This window comes from Dicentrarchus labrax, unplaced genomic scaffold (genome assembly GCF_905237075.1).
Source record: "Dicentrarchus labrax unplaced genomic scaffold, dlabrax2021, whole genome shotgun sequence".
NCBI lineage: Eukaryota > Metazoa > Chordata > Actinopteri > Moronidae > Dicentrarchus > Dicentrarchus labrax.
In genome coordinates this window covers 23,341,441-23,359,097 of record NW_026136722.1, presented here as the reverse complement: position 1 = coordinate 23,359,097, position 17,657 = coordinate 23,341,441, and the positions used below count along the sequence as shown (strand labels likewise).

Genomic DNA, 17,657 nt, shown 5'->3' with positions numbered 1-17,657 from the left:
CATTTTTCCAGTGTTGACACATGGCCAGTGTCAGTGCAACACAGTTAAGTAGCATGTTTTTGCTGTGGTTCTCTGTCCTTTTTTTTTTTTAAGTAAAAAGGTATTGATTTATGATATTATACAATCTGATTAGATCATCTTTACAATTTTGATAATTTGTCATACTGATTTGAAATCAAGTCTCTACTTCATACACAGTTCTAAAAAAAGACCGGATCTCATTGCAGAAATGGCCAGGGTTACCAACTCGATCAAATCAATTGTTCCTAAGCCTGAGGCCATTCTGTCCACCAAACTTCAGGAAATCTATTTTTGAGTGTTTCCTGCTGACATACAGAGAGACGAACATGGGTGAAAACATAACCACCTTCGCAGAGGCGATAAAACCTCCCCTGTTATATCTGTATCTGACACATCGGAACACGTAATGTAATATGTATTACATCAAAACACATCAACCTGTATGAAACTACATACATCAAATTATAGCCCTGTTCTGTGTGTGTGTCTGTGCGTGTAAATCTGTGGATGTGAGGATATATTTTGAGCAGGCTACTGTTACCGTATTTAAACGTACGTACACATAAAATGTCTTCTGTATAAATACATATTGTGAAAAGTACTTCATTTAAAATACACATTTCAAAGTTAGTTAGCCCTACTTTAAAAAACAGTAAGACACAACATTCTCACTGAGCTAAAGTGTGTGATGCCCCATGTTTATAAACTGTAGACTTTTAGCTAACATTTGGCTGGATTTTGTACAGTCCTACTAATGCTAGTAGTAATTTCCGTATGCTATATGTACACAGAGAGTCACAGAGGGCTGTTTCACAAAAAATAGATGGTGGGTTAAACAAGAATTCCAGTTATCCTGGATGAATTTAGTGGTGACTCTGTTTCACTAAAGCAGCGGCACATACAGTAAGTCCCCATGGAGATTTATTCTGTGCAGCTAGCCGGGCCCAGACCAGTTGGTGTACACTCACTTCAAAAAGGTTTTGTGACTTCAAAAATCAATGTCATTAATTTGACACACAGAGAAATCCAAACATAGTTCTAAATTAAATTCATAAAGCATCAAACTAATTTCCTGAGTAACCTCCACTGCCCACAAGTAACTCCATGAGAGAAATGGTTAGTAGCCTAAATATTTATTTTTAGGCTATTTTTCAGTTCAGTCAGTCCGCAACTGTGTTTGCTTTTTTACATAAAATGCTTTACCTAAGCTTACATTATATAAAGTATGTTTAATGAATCTTCTCCATTTCAAGATCAGTAAATCTGTGATTGACATTTATGGTCTGTATCAGGAAATCTGTGCTTTTTCCTTGTAGAAGAAAGCCGGGAATGTGTATTTATCCAAATTACTTAAACCTGGATTCACCTGGCTGCACTAACTTCATCTCCTCAGTCTGGCTTAGCCTTTGTGAAACCTATTAAGCCAGGATGCACTGACTATAGGCTAGGTCACACAGGCATCGTTTTTATCCTTGATTTCATAATTCTGCTTTTGTGAAACAGCCTCCTGTAATTATTCCTCCTGTCCATACTGGTTGTGACTGTAACAGAACCTTAATTAGTATCAGTGGTAACACCTGTGTTTACCCATTAATGTTAAAATGGTTGCTGTGAAAAAGGTCTATTAATGTTATTAACTAGTGTTTGACAAGTCAAAATGGCTGCTCTGCTTTAAAGGCACAATCTATGGTCCAAAATGAATTACAGGGTAGGCCTACCACCAAAATTCTAAATGGAAAATTGGAACCAGCCATTTGTTTCAAGTTAATTCACAGGTATAGTGACAGTAGTAAAAACTAATAGTGAAAGCCAAGAAAGTTGGAAAGACGCTTTGGGTTGGAGGCTTGAAGGTAGCTGATTGTTGAGTCTTATTCCCAGTGTTGATATTTGACGACATGGTAATGAGACTCAACCATCAACTATCTTTCTCAGCTCTGATTGGTTGTTTTTTTGTTCAGGCTCAGTGGATTCTTGCAAATGCCATTAGGGGCACTAGGAGGAGCCAGAGGAACCTGATTTTTTCACAGATTATCTGTCTCGTACTACTGTCAGGATATAGTGAAAGTTTCAGTAAATATGACAAAAAGTTATTTTTTATAAAGGTTACCTACTGCAGCTTTAATCTTTTTATCTCTATATCAAACTCTTACCATACCACTAATGACCACTATACACTTTTTTACCATTATCAAGACATTGTTTAATTAGAAAGCAGTTAAGGTTTAAACAGAGGCTGCACTGTGTTTGCTTGAGTCGTTCCCTTTTTTTTTGCATGCGGTGTGTTCGTCTACTTCTGCTTGTACAGCGTCTGCCCTTACAAAGTGGTGGTGGAGTGCCGTGCCGTGAGTGTGCGCAGGCGGTGAGACGGCGTGTGAGAGTGTGTGTGTATGAGGCTGTGCACAGCGTGTCTGTATCTGGCAGACATCAGGTTGTACAATAAAGGATTGACAGCAGCGCTGAGGTAGAAGAGGACAGAGGACACCAGGTTAAAATACTGAGACAGATAGTATAAAAAATAGTGTGTGTCAGGGTGCGTGTATGTATTGTTGAAGGGTGTGTCAGTGTGTGTGTTATTATATATTCTGTATGTGTCTGTGTCTGCAGTGGGAGGTGTGGAATTATGTGTGTTGTTTTGTGAGTTTATGGAAATAGATGTCCAGCTCGACCTGTTGGTGTGTGTGTCAGTATGAAAGCTAGTATTGGAATGTGATAGTTCTGTGTGTGTACCCGTTTCAGTGCTAGGATCCAGATTGTGTGTGCTTGTGCCAGTGTTTATATGTTGCCCTCTGGTGTGTGATACAATATGAGAATATAAGTGTTTATCTGTGCTCATAGCATCAGATTGTGTGCCCATGTCAGTGTGTGTCTCTGTGTCTGCCAGTTGTGTATCTGCATCAGTGTGCGTGTTGATTTTGACTTTGGTTTTTGCACAGATATCACAGAACATTCCATCTCTCTCTGCGTAAGTGTGTGCAGTCATATTCCCAGTCTTGGAGGAGGTCTTGTCTGAGTCTGACTGGCGGTTGTGTATGTTGATATTTCTGTCTATACTGACATCAGAGAGAGTGTTAATGTCCAAGTGTGAGTTTGTGTCTGTGTATGCTTCCTGTCTATCAGAACCGGTGCCCAGAGAAAGAGAGAAGATGGTCCGACCCACATGGAAGGGCAGCCAACACAGGACAAATGCCAAGACAATCACTCCTGGAGGAGGTGAAGGGACAGAGGGGCAGTGTGGGAAGAAAAACAGAGGGGGAGGACATCAGAATCATTAATAGATTAAGCAAAAGTGATAAGTACAAGTTGTCTCTTATACTAACAAACCAAGATGTAATTAAGCAGTCTCACCAGCTATTCCTAAATCCTTCACTAAGTTAGATGTGAAGTCCTTCCTAGAGATTTTAGTTATGTATATATGTATATATATGTATAACTGGTTGTTAGGACACATCTATTGCTACAGATGCAATTGAATAATTTGTAAGATGAATTGATGAGGAATAATTTAACAGTCTTAACTTTACATTTACTTTTCTTCACAGAAGTGAACCAGATGCTGAGGCCTACTGTGTATATTTTTTAAATTTCTAGCACGCCCTAAAATCAAAGAAGCCTCGAAACCTCCCATGAAGCTTTGGTGACCCCTAGTGGTGTGCCACAGGTTGGGAACCACTGTTTTAGAGGATCCTTTTGCTTGGTGAGAAAAGAGACTTACTAAGAAGCCAAGATGAGCTGTTGTGTTTTTGCTTTTCTGATTCAGTTACTGAGTAAATGTCACAATCATCTGCAGTTCAGTTGGAATTATAGCTAGTAGTGTGTCAGCAGAAGCCCTCAACGCCTGTAGCCCAACCCAGGTTAGTGTAAATAATTGGTCAAAAGTAATCCCTATGGAAGCTCTTGTTTCTGTGTGTTCTTGATTATAATAAAGGAAGAGCCTAAGGGTGTGTTTCTCACCAAGCATTTTGACGGTGTGCCGATGACTCTGGTCTCTACGGCTGCTTTGCGGGCGAAGCCACAGAGTCCGTCCAATCAGGCTGTAAACCAGACCCAAGATGCAGAGGGGTATCAGGAAGTACAAGTTGGAGAGAATCATCATGGCCGACAACAGGCCGGAGGAGACAGCGTAGTGCGTGCAGCGGCACTCTCTATTGTCAATCTCTCCTCCTTGACCTGAAGCAACACCTTCTTCCCTTCCTCCTCCCTCATCTTCTTTCATTTTATTTTGCTGTTCTCCTTTGACTTTCATCTTTCCTTCTTCTTCTTCACCTCCTCCCTCATCTCCTTGTTTTGTCTCATCTCTTTCTCCTACACCCAGTTTCCTCTCTCCTTTCTCTGCAGACCAAACTCTTTCATCCCATCCATTTTTCTCTTTTTCCTCCCAATTTATTCCCTCCAGTGCTCCGTCCATTAAGGCCATATGTCCACTTCCTCTTTCCTTTCCACCTATCATAAATCCGCCCTGTTCTCCTTCCCTGCCGGTCCACCCTCCACCCTCCCTCCATCCGCCGAGCCCTAGCTCTTCTCCCCCAACATCCTCCGCTCCAACCATGACCAAAACTGGCGCTGCACTGACGGCCGCACCCAGCCAGAGGCAGCCAATGAGAGCCCTGGTTCTGCGCCGTGTCACCAGGGTCTTGGCAGTGATTGGCCAGCAGACAGCCAGGTACCTCTCCAGGGAGAGGAAGGTGATGTGAAGGATGGTGCAGAAAGTGCAGCACTCTGAGAGGAACATCGTCAGCTTACATGCAAGGTCTCCTAAGGGCCAGGGCCTGGGCCTCCAGAGCTGGGAGAGACAGAACAAGTATTTTTACGCTGACAACATCTTCATTTTCACCTTTATTCCCCTTTGTGACAACAAAGCTGTCACAAGTTGTTTTAAGGGTATATTCTCAGTTTACAAAACAACCATTAATGTTTCAGTTACAGTAAGGGGATTAAACAAAGAACAGTGGATTTAACCAAGAGCAAAAGTGTGTGTGTCAGAGGATAAATGATGATAGACGTAGATGTGCCAACTGACACTGATTTCCATAAGGGTGAGAATGACGAGAAACATGGTCAGACCGGAACTGGCAGGGTAAAACAAGTATGGGCAGAGTTACCAGTATAAGAACTAGCAAACTTAACTAGCATGGCTGCCCAGCTTCCATTAGTGTTTCTCAAATGTGCCCCTATGTTCACCTCAATAACAAACTGGACTAGACTGATAACACCCATGCTCTCTACAAGAAGGGCCAGATTCGCCTCCACCTGCTGAGGAGACTGAGGTCCTTCGGAGTAAGCAGGGCTCTCCTCAAGACTTTTTATGACTCTGTGGTGGCTTCAGCCATCTTCTATGCTGTGGTCTACTGGACAGGGGGCAGTACGGACAGGGACAGGAAGAGACTCAATAAACTGATCAGGAGAGTGAGCTCTGTCCTGGACTGTCCTCTGGACTCCATAGAGGAAGTGGGTGAGAGGAGGATGTTAGTGAAGCTGACATCCATCATGGACAATACCTCTCACCCCCCACACTGTGGGGTCCCTGAGTAGCTCCTTCAGCAGCAGACTGTTACACCCACGGTGTAAGAAGGAGAGGTTCCGCAGGTCTTCATCCCTGCCGCTGTCAGACTCTACAACACCTGCACCACCTGATCAATGTTGTAGTTTCTTTTTTTTCAAATTACCACCATACCATAGCTTCACCACTTTACTATAGTTATTTTTATATCTGTATTTATTTATTTCACATAAAATGCTTATGTGACAAGGGAATTTCCCCATTGTGGGATTAATAAAGTAATACAATAACAATAACAATATAGTTACTTGGTAACTTGGTAGTACTGCAGGAGTACACAAGATTTTCTTTAGGAGTTTAAAAGTAATTTTAAAAAGTTATGCATAATTCTTTAAATAAGTAAAATAATTATGTTATAATAAGTTCAATAATGTAAATGCCAGTTCAATAAACCATATTTTATATTCAGTATTCCCTATGCCATAAACTGTCAACTACCCTAAAACCTCTAGAAAAGATCACTGTAGTTGCCTCCCTGCCACCAAGATTGAAGGACTAAGTCCATGTTTCTCATTAAATTGTGCAACAAATGCATAAAAGCGCAACTTATCAAAAAGACGCAGTTCAATGCAGCTTCAATGCCATTTGTTAAGCACTTTAAAACAAAACCTAGGTTTGACCAAAGTGCATTACAGGATGAATAAGTAAGACATTTTAAATAGTAGCACATATACAGGAATTTTCGATAAAAGACAAAAAAAAGCTTGAGAACCACATCAATAGCATATATGACATAAATAAAACTTAGAACCAGCCACATAACAAGCAGTCACAATAGGGTTGAAAAGTAACAAATACAAGACAATAAATCAAGTAAGTAAAGTCAGTCATTCCATTACTTTGTGTCCAAAAACTGGTCACAGAGATATTCAATGTCTTCAGAGAACGTTTGCTCAGCCTCTGACTTTTACATTAACAAAATCACTAACAAAAATACTCCAATCACAACTCTCACAACTGCTACTAGTCACCGCAAGCACAGCTTCTATGGCAACTGTCAGTCACTACTGACTGGTAACAGTTGAATAAAGAATAATAATAAAAAAGATTTCTTAACCCATAAAATATTGTGTATTTCCTCACAGTATAATTTGATCTTCAGATCAGAAGAAAAGATAGAATAAGGATCTAGGAACACTCTGTGACATGACCCTTGAGTTTAATAGAAGAAAACTTAATTTGGCAGCAGGGAAACCCCTCAGGGGAAGACAACAAAGGGTTTTTAAAACCACTATTGGAACTATGGTGCTTTTTTATCACCATAAAATGTGTGCATGAAAAAGGTAGCTTGTGTGTGTGTGTGTGTGTGTGTGTGTGTGTGTGTGTGTGTGTGTGTGTGTGTGTGTGTGTGTGTGTGTGTGAGTGTGTGTACCTTATAGAGATCCAGAGGTAACAGTAGCAGTATCAACAGATCACTGACAGCCATGCTGCTCAGGTAGAGGTAAGTAGAGCTTCTCATGTGCGGTCGGAGCCAAACCACCAGAATTGTTAGTATATTTCCCAGAAGGCCGAAGAGCATCAGTGGAATGTAAATGACAGTCACACACACTAGAATGTGAAATATTGATATGTTTTATCAGAGCCACTTTGTATTTATTTCATAACTGTGCACTTTGTTTACATTAGAAGTAGTCACCTGCCAAACAGGGACATTTCTAGCATGTCATTCCTCATATTTCCTTTCTATCACTGACTGTCAAACAAAGGCAAAATACTAAATATATTTAAGTCCTGACTGGTGCACAGACATATTGAGCCCTGCTCTACTTCAAACCAGTTAGAAAATACAGAAAATCTGTGAAATAACTAAAACTCTTCAAACTTTGGCATATAATTGTGTGTTCATGTAGGATCCAATCACTTACAGTATGTATGGAAGCCCATTTCTGCCAATGTGTGGGGGGGAGTTATATAAGTCATTATAATGAGAAACTTTCTCAATATTTTGACTTAGTATCTGAAAATATTGACATAGTATCTCAAAAGTATACTTTCCTCATTATAGTGATATAGAGAATCCTTTTTTTCATCACATTGGTGGAAATGGACTTCCATACTTTACAAATTTAGTTTTTTAATGCTAGGCTTAGCTAACCAGCTACTGGTGGTAGCGTCATATTTACCGTATAGACAGCGGAGTGGTAGCAATCTCTTATTTAACCCTCAGAAGCAAATAAGCATATTTCCAAAAATGTTAAACTAGTGCTTGCATTTTAGAGGTACGTTTTGAATTGTCCAGATACCACAATATGCTTTAGTCAAACAAGATAAAGGTCAAAGTTAAACTGGGGAGACTGTATCACTTGTAACCCCACGTTTTGTTATTTTCCAAAAAATCTTGCCTGGTGCAGCTTTAAATTTTCCATTTACAAAACCTTATTTTCTCTTATTTTCTACCCACCTAACTCAATCAATCCAAACACAGGTTCCTCCCACTGGCACGCTTGGTTTGAGCAGTTCTCCGGGAAGGCGGATGCAAGGCCACAGTTTTCATCCTCGCAGCCACTGCCGACCTCTCCCAGGTCCAGGAGATCCATGATGAAGCAGGGCGGGGTTGGACAGAAAAAGTGGGAGTGGAGAAAGCGGCAGGGGAGAGGTGTGTGTCCCCCAGGTTACAGGGCACAGTGGTGACGCACACAGATGGATTTCCTATGGCGCTCGATCAAAACTAACACTGAAGAGGGTGGTCAGGGTGGAAAAGGGCTGTCTGGTCAGAACAAAAGAAAAAAATACATATGGATCAATTTATAAGAAATCCCAAATACAAATGTATGTAATGCAAATCAACACTACAGGCCACTGATTATTTAACTTTTAGTTCAGTATCCCTAAAAAGATCAATCTTTCTTAACACTGAGAAAACACACATCTTCAATATCAACACAGTTACTTGTCATTAGTTTGTATCATTGAAACTATCGATACCAATGAAAATGGATCCATTGAAAAGACAGCGTCTCACTTTTGCACTTTTCTGTACTTAAAACTGTACAATTTTTACAGCTCCAAAAAATACACACACCCACACACACACACACACACACACACACACACACTACCACACACAAAAGAAAAAACAGAAACTTTAACATCAGGTAAACTCATATACTCACTGATTGAGAGGAGCTTCAGTGCGCGGTGTATCTCTCTGGTCACACACTTGTGCTTTGGCGGTGACTTACACACACATATGTCCATCTCTCCCCTCACTAACTCACCCCCCTTATTTCTATCTCTCTCTTCCTCTCTGTCTCATCTTTTACTGTCTGCACTACCCTGTGCACGTAAAGGACCAGTGTGTAGGATTGAGTGGCATCTAGTGGTGAAGTTGCAGATTGCAAGAAGAGAGAGGAGAAGAGGAGAAACTACGGTGTCCACGAAACACACACAACGGTCTTATCTAGAGCCAGTGTTTGGTTTGTCCATTCTGGGCTACTGTAGAAACCTGGTGGTTCAACATAGCGGATTCCGTAGAAGAGGACCCGCTCCCTCTGTAGATAAAAACAGCTCATTCTAAGGTTACAAAAACAAAACAGTCGTTATATTCAGGTGATTATACACACATACCTATGAATATTATATTCCATTTATGCCAACAGATCCTCCTAAATGTTACACACTGGACCTTTAAACTGTTTTACATTATGCCATCATAATGTAAAATCCCTGCATTCGATTTCCCATTTAAAGGTCCTGTGTGTAACATTGAGCAGGATCTATTATCAGATATGGAATATAATATTAGGTATGTTTTATTAGCGTATAATCAACTGAATATAAGAGTCATTGTGTTTTTGTTACCTTATAATGAGCTGTTTTTACAAACACTGTGGGTTGACTTCCATGGAGTCCACTATGTTGAACCATCATGTTTCTACAGTAGCCCAGAACGGACAAACCAACACACTTCTAATGCCGCCTTTAGCTCAGTTGCCAATGGGACAATGAGTGATGATGTATTTTTACCCACATCTCTTCTGTGGAGCTGTTTATACTCCGACAGAGGAGGTTAAATAAAAAGATGGTAGCTGCTGATAGCGTCTTCCATTTTAGACTGTCAGACCTTTTTATCCAAGTTCAATTCTGCTCTTCTCCTCAAACAGATTACTGGGATTCCCATGGAATGCACTGTAAATGTTGCTGTTTTATATCCTGTGGTGTCCAGTCCTTAATGTGGATGGAAAGAAGAGAGAGCAAAGGTCTTCTACACAAAGGTTCCATTCATATTTTGGACTTTACTATTTTAATAATCTTGAAAAATTACCTCCTCCTACCTTTAACAGTTATTCAAATGAAACCATGTGAGATGTTTAAATGAAAAATGTCTTATTGGTGGAAAAAACCACACATAGATATCAGAACCATGACAAGGGGCCCCAGCTAGACAATGATTTATATAAGAAGCTGGGGACCACTGGTTTATTCTTTCACCATTCTGAGGAATAAAGAATTGCAGATTTTACAATAATTCTTGATTGAAAAATTAATATAAAATATTGTGTTTCCTCACAGTGTAATTTGAACTTCCATTGCGACTGTGCAGTGGAAATGATAGAATAATGATCCAGACACTACCAATCTGTCCTGCAGCTGTCCTGCTCATGTAGATCTCAAGGGAAACAAAGAAGTGCAGGTAGAGGAGTCAGTAGAAAATGTACTTATAGACTGTAACAAATATGAACAGGAAGACAATGACTATTTCTGTATGAATACCAATGTATATTATAGTTAGCTTGGTGTGAATAAACATTTGGGTTAACTGAAATATAAATAAAATAGTTAACGCGTCACGTGGCTACGAGATAGTAACGCGTGGGCACGAGATAATTATTGCAGTCGTTTCCATGCAGAGACTGTTGATTGTTAAGAAGGACAAGTTTGAATAACACAACAAACAACACATCTCATTTTATTTTAATATACCACAACACACCACAACACAACACAACACAACACACCACAACACAACACACCACAACACAACACAACACACCACAACACAACACAACACACCACAACACAACACAACACACCACAACACAACACACCACAACACAACACAACACACCACAACACAACACACCACACACAACACAACACAACACAACACACCACAACACAACATACCACAACACACCACAACACAACACAACACAACACACCACAACACAACACACCACAACACACCACAACACAAATGAGACTGATTTGTGGACGTCATCATGTCTTCTTCTTCCGATGACGTCACTTCATAACGTTCCCATGGCGACAGGAGGAAAATGGCTGCTCTGGTGTGAAATAAACACAACATTTTTCCACTTTCTGCGAACATATAACGTTATGTGACTTCTGCAACGAAAGTGCAGGGATTATGAAACCATGCAAGCCCCGCATATTTCGCGCATTTTGCGGGGAAATCGGCGATGTATGCGGCGAAAGTGCGGCGTGTTTGAAAATAAATGAATGTGCGGACTCTGGCTGATTATGTGTTAAATTAATCGCGTTTTTCTGGAGGGACTGCATTTAGCATTACCAACAGGGACATGTCCGGCTGCTCTTAGACGTAAGCTCCTCCAGCCCGTCATAGCATTATTATTGACATTACACTCGCCATGACAATAATAACAAAGCTACTCTTGAATACAAAAGCAGACTATAAACTACCACCGAAGCGGAAGGTGGCGCTAATGCTTCTACAAGCTGGTTGCCAATGTGCATTAATAAAACAGAGGAAGAAGCAGTCTTTGACGATCAGTGAGTGAAGATGGCATTGAGAGCTGCACTGAGGAACAAGTGTGGCTTATCGGGTATGTCTGCGTGTGTCGGGACATGGCGGAGAGGCCGTCTGAGTGTATGCTTCGTTTTTTTGCAACGGAATGTCTTAAACGTAACAGTTGTTATCTCCCTGCCGGTGGTTAGCTGTGCGAGCTAGCTGTGCTAGCAGAAACTGGAACAAAGGTCACAGGACACTGCAGGGCTTTCAGCTAACAGTTGTTAGAAACGTTCAGGGTGTTTGCATGTACACCTGCAGTTAGTGCCATTATACAGCATGTCAGGTTAGAGCTGATATGGTATTAAAACTGCAGGCGTAAGGTAAAGTGATCAGTAGAAATATCACAGCTTCAACTTAAAGGATATTGATATTCTGAGGAGGAATGTGTCTGCTTTCATGAAGTATTCACAAATAAGAAACATACTTTATTTTATCATATGTCATGTGGATTAAATGGCCAAGCAGATGGATTCACTGGCGATATCGAAACATTTACAACACTTCTTTTTTCATCCCACCTGTGTAATTTCTTACGTTATTATGTCTTTTGTGTCGTTTTATTATGTGCAGAAATAAATGAAGAAGATCACATTTAATGTTGGCAGCTATTGATAAATTGATTAATGGTTTAAGTCGGTGGTTCCCTACCTGGGGGTCACAACGCCTTCTTGATTTTAAGGCGTTTAAGAAAAACTTTTTAAAAATATGAACAGTAGGTTGTATCTCAACATTTTGTTCAAGTTTGAGAAGAAAAGTAAATGTAAAGGAAGTTGCCTAATAGTACAAAGGCCAAGCGCCAGAGACTAGATCAATCACTAAATTTGTCAAAAAAATAAGTATTTAAAAAGTATTTATGATTGTTGTTGTCATTATTATTATAATAATAATAAATAATAATAATAATAATAATTAAAGCTGCAAGCAGCGTTGAGCGGGACCTCGCACTCCACGCAACTCGGGTCGTGATGCGGCCGCGCCAGGTGCCGTCGTTACACGTGCGGACCAAAACATGAAATTTCACGCAAATCAGCTCAAAATTGCCACGCAGTGCTTACTTCCTGTTGTCAGTAGGTGGCGCTATCACTATTTCTGAATATTGTCATGTAGACAAGTTCAGGGCGGGACTCTTATCAAACACGTGAAGTTTCATTGAGACTGGACCACGTACGCTGAAGTTATGAGGACGTGTTCAGGGCAAAACTGTTTCAGAATATAGTTTATTGGAGATTGGACATTGCACACTGAAGTTATGAGTGCTGTTTTATGGCGAATCTGGTGAAATGGACAAGTTGTCACTGGCACGCGGTTTAATGTACAGTCACAGCTCAACTTTTCAATCAGTTTGTATGACGACAGAATTCAAAGTGGCCAACTTTGACCTCACGCCACAGACACGCCGTTCAACGTACAGTCTCAAATAGCACAACTTTTAATCAGCACCAATTTATGACTGGACTGACCAATTTTGAAGCAGATCCGATAAATTCCCTAGGAGGAGTTCGTTCAAATACAACACGAAAAAATCACCGAAAATGCGCACGGAATTCACTATGGCCAACTTTGAGGGCACGCCACGGACACGCCCTTCAACATACATGCACAAATAGCACAACTTTTAATCAGAACCATTTTTTGACTGTATGCACAAATTTTGAAGCATATCCGATAAATTCCCTAGGAGGAGTTCGTTCAAATACAATGCAAAAGTTCGCCGAAAGTGAAATTTTAAATCAAAATGGCCGACTTCCTGTGGGGTTTCGGGTATGGGTCCAAGAGGCTTTTTTGTACGTCCCGGCATGTTACACGTGCCTACCGAGTTTCGTACATATCGGTGAAACGTGGCGCCGGGGCTGCTGTTTTCTTATCCTGTAGGGGGCGCTACACACACGACCAACACGATTTTTGGTATGTGAGCTACAGGCCCCACTCTACACGTGCCCTGTGAATTGCATATTCATAACTATTACGGCCTCCGCACAGTGATTTACCATGCCACCAGAGCGCCACCTAGTGGCGGATTGTTGACACATTTTTTAGCAAGCCTCAGGGAGCCATGGGGAAGCATCGTACTAAGTTTCATCTTAATCACACATACCGTTGTAGAGATATAAACTTCTACATTTTAAAGAGCGCCACCTAGTGACAATGGCCTGAAATTGTGCACGATGCTTAAGGAAGACATGTGGAACTATGTACCCAATTTTGGTGTCAATTGGACATACCAATGTGGAGAAATGGTCCACTTCCTTTTTTGACGAAAAATCTACAGGAAGTTAGAATTTTATAGCGTTCTTATTTTTTGAAATTTCAAAAATGTTCAAATTACTTTTTTTATTACTCTTTTTGCCAGGGCGGTCCCCAGTTGCTAGGTGAAAAAGTTTGTGCGAATCGGACAAAGCGTGTAGGAGGAACACGAAAAAGTAGTTTAAGGACATTTTGCGCTCTAACGAAAAACAATTATAGGTGGAAGTGGGCGTGGCCTATATGGGGAGATTCAGCTCCATTCACCGAACGCGTGGATACAAGGTTTTTGAATGTATGACAAACTATGCAGAAGTTAATAGCATAAACACATTTTTTATGATACTAGCGCCACCTAGTGGCCAACCCAAAAGCAACCCATAGAATATCCCCATTTTCACCAGGCCTGACAACTTTGCCAAATAAAATTGACTTTTCGTATATGTTCAGGGGGGCAAAAATGCAGTCAAAGGGGGCTAAAAATAATAGGTAAGAAGAAGAAGAAGAAATCAAGCAAAAACAATAGGGACCTTGCCGGTCGCTGGCTTAGTCCCTAATAAAGACAGAGAATTGTGCAAAAAGTTCCCTTAGCAGGAACCTATCTGCTTAAAATGAATCTAAATCACTTGTTTTACACAAACTGTTCACTGTTTGGATTCATTGTACAGTTTTGAATATAATATGAAATGTCAATAAAATATATGTGTCACTTAGTCAGGGGTCATAAGTTTGTTACATGACAGAAAAGGGGTCCCTTAAGGTAAAAGACTGGGAACTAATGGTTTAAGTCAATAGTTCCCAGACACTGGGTCATGACCCACATATGGGTCGTGGGGGATTTTATTTGGGTCACAAATACATCTTCAGAATTTCTTCCTCCTGCTAAATGCAGTTATTTTTGTACGATGGAAAAATGAGATTCTTAGCTGCTAAACACAGCTCGCGTCTGTATTTGACGACTTGGGAATGAGAACAGACTGTGAAGTTTGTAGGAGAAACTACGGTGGCCGTGAAAATCACAAAAATACATCAAAATACCCTATCTACCGTCAGTGTTTGGTTTGTCCGTTTTGGGCTACAGTAGAATCATGGCGGTTCAACATGGCGGACTCTGTAGAAGAGGACCCCCCTCCCTCTGTAGATAAAAACAGCTCATTCTAATGTAACAAACATGATTCTTATTTTCAGATGAATTGGCTCTTCTTGCTGTGAACTGGGTCATCATAGTTTTATTTGTCATTTTTAAAAAGTAGGTCCCCAGAAAAAAGTTTGGGGAACAATGGTTGCCACACAATTGCACATTCCAGCTTGTGTGTGTGTGTGTGTGTGTGTGTGTGTGTAGGTCTCCTTTCTGTGCGGTCCTCCTGCAGCAGTCATGGCAGAGTGTGTGCGTCCCCCGTCGCTCAGCAGAGAAACAACTCCACCTCGCCCAAGATCAAAGTGGATTTTGACCAAAGCACAGGTAAAGACTTTACCATCATCACTGTCTCCATCCTCTCTCTCTCTCTCTCTCTCTCTCTCTCTTTGTCTTTCTCTCTCTCTTTCTCTCTTTCTTTTTTATTTTAAAGCCCCCTTTCACACATGAAACCAATCCAGACACAGGAGTGGATTTCAGCATTCACATAAGCTTCTTGTATTGAACAATTGTCATCTCAATGTGAGCGTTCCGAAGATTTAAAGCATTTTCTCCTCATAGCAGTCTGGTAATACAGACACAGCTGAGTTCTGGCAGCCTGCATACATATTTTTTTTAGTTTTTATTTCATTTTGGAATGAATCTGTACAGAATTCAAGTCAATGTATTCAGCTAAGCTCTTCCCCTCTCTCTGTAGGTGTGGCAGTGATGCAAATGCAGAGTCCGCCAGTCAACAGCCTCAGTTTAGATTTCCTCACGGAGTTCAGCATCGCCACAGAGAAGCTGGAGATGGACAAGAGCTGCCGAGGCCTCATCATCACCTCGGTACAATATAACCTCACCGTTTAAAGCAGCAGAGCCCTTGTGCAGGAGGTTTAAGATGTGTCTTCTTGTGTTTGTGTACAAGGTGGTTGTACATTATAAAATCCTTCTAATAGCATAGTGAAAAAACTCTTAAGGCCAGTTTACACTATTACTTTTAGCCCTGATTCTCCACTCATCAACTATTTTGGGAGACTGTTGACAAATGCCTCCAGATCTAAGTCTGAGTCTACATTGACAGTTGACCCTGAGTGTGTGCGTGTGTGCTTAGGTGTATCTTTTTGTGTGTGTGTGTGTTGCATCAATCCAGAGCCAGCCCAAGGTGTTCTCAGCCGGGCTGGACATCATGGAGATGTACATGAAGAGTCCAGAGCACTGTGGAGAATTCTGGAAAGCCGTTCAGGAGATGTGGCTGAAGCTCTATGGCTCCAACATGGTCACTATAGCTGCCATCAACGTACGTATAAATCAAACAGAAAAAAAAGGGCGAAACGTCTTGCAGATTACCCCTCAGCCTACATCCCCCCCCCCTCCTGCCACAGGGTTCCAGTCCTGCAGGAGGCTGTCTGATGTCTATTGCATGTGACTACAGGATAATGGCGGACAACCCCCGTTACAGCATCGGCCTTAATGAGACACAGCTCGGCATCGTAGCACCTTTTTGGTAAGCAATTATTAGCATGACAACACCTGCTTTGGTTATTGATGTTAGTAGTCACACAAAATCAAATAATCAATAATTAACAATTCCTGCTGCTGTCTGCAGGTTTAAGGACACCATGATCAACACAGTGGGCCACCGAACCACAGAGATGGCTCTGGAGTTGGGGATGCTCTACAATCCTTCAGAAGCCCTGAAGATAGGACTTGTGGACCAGCTGGTACCTGAAGACCAGGTCGTCACCACCGCCACACAGACCATGACCAAGTGGTTGGCTATTCCAGGTACAGTGGCAATGTGTACAAAGCACACCAATCAGAACACACTAAGTATTTACTGATTTCTGAGCAAAACTATATTTCAGTTCCAGTTTGAATTTAAAGCCAATACGAACATGAATACTAGATAAGAATAGGTTACTTTGGTTGGAGGTCCGTAAACCTCACTTTGGGAATCAGTGTGCTGACTGTTCATCTGTTAACTTCACAGACCACGCCAGACAGATCACCAAGTCCATGATGAGGAAGCCAACCATCGACAAGCTAACGTCCAACAGAGAGACCGACATCCAATACTTTGTCAACTTCATCACCAAAGACTCCATTCAGAAGTCGCTCGGCATGTATCTGGCAATGCTTAAAAAGAGAAAGGGCTAGAGGAGACTACTTATACACATCTGCCTTCAGTGTCCTGTGTTTGCTGGTGTCAGTTGTGCTAAGAGCCTTGAATGCAGCTCTCTGAACCTAAACAAATGAAATAATGATTAAAACTGACCGTACACTAAGCCGTGACCCACATTATAGCAACCCCTGTCAAGCTTCCTTTCTCGCACAACACGTATGCAGTTTACTATAATGGTGGCAGATTTACCATCAGAAATTTGCATTATTTATTTATTTGAATGGGAATAGACACATGAGTAAACTTCACACGTCAAATGTTGCAAATGTATGATATACTATGACATGCTCCTTGTAACATCAGCCTACTACTACATGCTAGCATTTTAAGCATACTCTTTATCCATCCATCCAGCACAGAGCACTTCACCCTCTTTAAATCCTGAGTGTAACTCTCACATTGCTTCGACATGTTGAGAAATCCAAAGTTTGATAGACCAGCCGTGCCGAGTTATGGTTGCTAAGCTATGATTGGACAGTTGCTGTTTGGGGGAGGGGTTTAGTAAACGGTCACTTTGTCACAGTCAGGTCTTCACCATTCACAGTGCCTAGCCTTACTGTACCTTCATGAGCCATAACAACTATAAAGTAAGCCTGGGTGTATTTGAATAACCCACAGTGAGTGGAGCTTTTGTAATCGCTAACAGATTTATCTACATCAAATTTTTCTAACTTCTTTTCTGCTAGAATTTTTAGAATAAATGGATGTGTATATGTGGATGCATTGGTGTGATTAAAGAATTAATTGAATGGTCAAAATCCCATTG

At 41.0% G+C, this 17,657-nt stretch overlaps 2 protein-coding genes across 2 annotated transcripts; one reads left to right on the top strand and one right to left on the bottom strand.

The window, feature by feature from the left end:
* Positions 1-2,335: 2,335 nt before the first annotated feature.
* On the bottom strand, positions 2,336-8,775 carry LOC127356798 (uncharacterized). Its single transcript, XM_051388821.1, has 5 exons — positions 8,692-8,775; positions 7,980-8,285; positions 6,951-7,126; positions 3,973-4,801; positions 2,336-3,222 (listed from the first exon to the last, which is right to left on the bottom strand). The coding sequence occupies exons 2-5, from the start codon at positions 8,113-8,115 to the stop codon at positions 2,336-2,338; spliced, it is 2,028 nt and encodes a 675-aa protein (XP_051244781.1). The 5' UTR covers positions 8,116-8,285; positions 8,692-8,775.
* Positions 8,776-11,272: 2,497 nt separating this feature from the next.
* eci1 (enoyl-CoA delta isomerase 1) lies at positions 11,273-17,649 on the top strand. The gene is made up of 7 exons (XM_051387015.1): positions 11,273-11,385; positions 14,935-15,054; positions 15,425-15,552; positions 15,860-16,006; positions 16,092-16,213; positions 16,316-16,494; positions 16,700-17,649. The coding sequence occupies exons 1-7, from the start codon at positions 11,343-11,345 to the stop codon at positions 16,864-16,866; spliced, it is 906 nt and encodes a 301-aa protein (XP_051242975.1). The 5' UTR covers positions 11,273-11,342; the 3' UTR covers positions 16,867-17,649.
* The last annotated feature ends 8 nt before the right edge of the window (positions 17,650-17,657 follow it).